Here is a 3828-nt window from a genome sequence, read left to right on the forward strand (position 1 = left end):
AGCCCATCGCGCAGATCAAGAGCACTATAGATGATGTCCTTGGCCATCGAATAGCTGATAACATCTTTTTGTGTATCGGCATCTGCGCTGATATCGTCTCATTGTTCAGCTTGCTGTAAGCATGAACGATGCGCCATCCGCTCTGTGGCTTCTTGGCACAGAACGTTGGTGCGCTGTGCGGGGACTTTGCTTCCCGCACTTGGACCGCTTTACGACGACTTTCAAAGAAGTCGTCTATTGCCTCTACTTGATCTCGCGGCAGTAGCCACTGTCACGTCACACAGTACTTCGTGCCCGGCACGAGGTCGATCTCGTGCTGTATGCCCTTATCATGCGAAAGCTCCGCAGGAATCTCTTCCGGGAGCACATCCTTGTGCTCCAGCAGAACATCGTAGACGGGAGTCGGCTTCAATAAGTCCCAGCTCTGCTCGTCGAAGCGCTGCTTCTTCGTCTTCGCGCTGAGAGTGTACTTACTCTCAGCGGTTTTCGTAGCGTGGAGCTGTTTCAACTTTTTTGTTTCGCTTTTCATCCTTTCGATATCCGAAAGGATGCATATCTGTTCGATGCGTCCATTATATAGGTCTTTTGCGAAGCGCATCCAGTCCACGACTGGAAGCGACGTCACCTCCGACGCACTCATCGGAGGTTTCTTCAGTTACATTGACCGATACTGAACTCCGGTACGGGTCCGCGTCAAGACGTTCAATGTCTCGACGTCCGACGGCACCTCCGACAGGCAGACATCGCTTGTATCGCCTCGGTTCCGGACCGAGACTTGCACATCTTTCGTTGCTTGCGCCGTCTTTTGTTATTGTGAATCCTGGCTTTACACGTTTCTCGTCCAGTCCCGGCCTTGGTCGGATTTCCGTTGTAGCCGTCGGTGGATTCTTTCCGCGGACGCGAATGATCAAGCCCGGCTTGATTGTATTACGCTTCGTCGTGCAGCCCGACTGCACGCGAGCGCGCAAGTGTTTTTAGTGTTGGACGTTTGCAACCGCCAACACAGCTTGCTGCGTCGTCAGCTCCCGGAGCTGACGCGCTGTCATCACCTCGACGGCTGTCGGCAGGGTTCCCTGTCGATGTTGATATCGAATTTGTGTCGACTCCCGGAGTCAACACGTCCTTGTCACCTCGACGCCTTTTGGCGGAGCCCTTCGGGATTTTCGAACCAACCACGACCGTGTCAACCCCCGGAGCTGACCCGCCGACACCACAGCTAGTGTCTATACATCGTTCACCCTAATTAGTCGTGGGACTTAAATCGTCATGCATCGTACTTATACGAAAGTAAACTGCGCATACACCTAAATTAGTCATACACCACAATTGAACATACACCAAGATTAGGCATGCTGGCAACAGCAGCCATGTATTCTGTTACTGTATTTTTCACTCGCAACCTCCAAGTGTTTTCTCACTCTAAAACAGGCATGGTAGAAGAGGTGCCGCGCAAGCTTCAGCAGGTCGTTTCTCTCTGCGATCGTGTGTGGTGCACCGACTGGATGGAGCTGGATCCAGCTCTCCGAGGTTCTAAAGGTCTCTATGGTAGAACTATCGACTTCTTTCCTTCGCTGTTTCGCTCCTCCGATAGAAGGGTAAACGTGAACAAGGCTCGCGACTGGAGGAAGAAGCGTGTTGACCCAGCTAAAAGCCTAGAGGACCCTAAGCAGCTCAAGTATGCGAGTGGAAGACAACGTATCCGACATGTATTCGTCGTAAAAGCTCTAAATGGGAGGGGCAACAAATTAGCAGAGCACTGGATGTGGCTGTACCCACTTTTACTGACAGCGTTTTAGAGACTGCGGCGAGCTGGTGTCAAGCTCTCGAACCAGCTTGTCGCTGAAATTGGCGTCGTCCTCATTGAGGATAGCGAGCACCCATGCTTCAGCCCTCGCTTCACTGTCAAGAACAAGCCATTTTCGAGTCTTCTGACTTCTCGTCGCGTTCAAGACGTCTTGGAGCGATACAACATCGGCTACAGGAGACACAAGGGCAAGAATCAGGTCTGCGTAAAAAACAACAGGCTCAGATCGACATATCTATAGCAAAGCACATGGGTGAGCTTAAGCGCCAGTTTGAAGAAGGAACGCTTCACCCTGATCAGCAGTACAACATACATCACGGCACTTAAGTTGAGCACGGATGTTTCGCAAGGGAGCGGGTACATGTACGGGAGTGTACCCGAGAACATGACGTTCATAATAGCGCACTACCCCGAGGCGGCAGTGCGAACACGCAGTTTCAAGTGGAGCTGCGCAGGGGATTTCCGCTTCCGTAGCGTCAATATGGAGGCAATTTACGAGATGACGTTTCGAGAAGGTCTTGAAGCGCTGGCGAGCCGCGACAATACGCTCGCGGTAGCCTTTCACATTTTTGTTGAAGCTCACAGCAAATGCGTTCCAAGACTGACAAAGTGCCACCCACTCGGGCACTTGTTTTTGCGCGAAGTTGCTTCGACTCATTTCATCGGAGCTCATGGAAGCGTACGATGTAGTAGTCGCGCCTTGGGTCCGCTAACAGAGTTAAGCACGGATGTTTCGCAAGGGAGCGGGTACATGTACGGGAGTGTACCCGAGAACATGACGTTCATAATAGCGCACTACCCCGAGGCGGCAGTGCGAACACGCAGTTTCAAGTGGAGCTGCGCAGGGGATTTCCGCTTCCGTAGCGTCAATATGGAGGCAATTTACGAGATGACGTTTCGAGAAGGTCTTGAAGCGCTGGCGAGCCGCGACAATACGCTCGCGGTAGCCTTTCACATTTTTGTTGAAGCTCACAGCAAATGCGTTCCAAGACTGACAAAGTGCCACCCACTCGGGCACTTGCTTTTGCGCGAAGTTTCTTCGGCTCATTTCATCGAAGCTCATGGAAGAGTACGATGTAGTAGTCGCGCCTTGGGTCCGCTAACAGAGCAAAGTGCATGCCGACGGTCTCAGCGTCATCATTGATGGTGCTGCACACGTACAATTCTATCGGGTTCGGCGGCGACGTCGCGCCGAACCTGTCAGCGATTTCAGATGCAGTTGGCATCCGATGTCGCGCCGAACCTGTCAGCGATTTCAGATGCAGTTGGCATCCAGGGAGCGCGTACTTCAGGTGCAGTACGCGAAGAAGAAGAAGGCACCGGCACAGGTGACTTAGCCCCTTCTTCATTTTTGCGGACGCTTTGATTCAGCAGCGTCCGGAACATCATCACGGCCACGCCGCGACCCAACAGGGGAATCGAGCGTTAGTTCGAACGACTTAGAGTCGACAACTGAAGACGATGTGTCCTCGTCTTCCATGGGGACGCCTTTGATGTCAGACCCATCGTCAATGGGTAAGTCTCCCCCAGTAGACATAATTGACGAGCCCTCCATGACGACTGACGCTTTGTCAGTCGTAGCTTGTGCATGCTTTTGCTTGAGCGTAGCGTGGTATTGCGTGACAGAAATAATACTTTCTGTCGCGGGCGTGTTCGCTTTCGCAGACACTGAAGTGGTGGTGTCTGCAGGCGCAGGCACAGACGTAACAGGGTCTGCTGGAGCGGACTCTTGCGCGGGCTACATTTGGCAGACTGCTGGTCTGCATGCATTCAAGGCATCCATTGGTTAAAAGTCAATATCTTCAACCAATAAGAATAATCTTGTCAACCATTCGTTGATAAATACCTTTCATTTACATTACTTGTATTAGATTAGGAGAAAAACAAACAAACAAATAAACAGTTCTCATAAACCCAGAAATTGGCTTTGCTTTCCTATAAGTAAATTTATTCTTTTGGACGAAAGTATAGTTGATCTAAGTGAAACGCAACTTACGCTTTCTCATACACGTGCGCTAACGTGC

At 51.4% G+C, this 3828-nt stretch overlaps 1 protein-coding gene across 1 annotated transcript; it reads left to right on the forward strand.

Annotated features, from left to right (window-relative positions):
• Nucleotides 1-903: 903 nt before the first annotated feature.
• PITG_13181 (uncharacterized protein) lies at nucleotides 904-2045 on the forward strand (the record flags this gene model as incomplete). Its single annotated transcript, XM_002900651.1, has 3 exons — nucleotides 904-968; nucleotides 1550-1715; nucleotides 1797-2045. 3 exons carry the CDS (start codon nucleotides 904-906, stop codon nucleotides 2043-2045), a joined length of 480 nt encoding a protein of 159 aa, XP_002900697.1.
• Between the last annotated feature and the right edge of the window lie 1783 nt (nucleotides 2046-3828).

The sequence above is a fragment of the Phytophthora infestans genome, genomic scaffold, assembly GCF_000142945.1.
Source record: "Phytophthora infestans T30-4 supercont1.25 genomic scaffold, whole genome shotgun sequence".
In the NCBI taxonomy this organism is placed as follows: domain Eukaryota; phylum Oomycota; class Peronosporomycetes; order Peronosporales; family Peronosporaceae; genus Phytophthora; species Phytophthora infestans.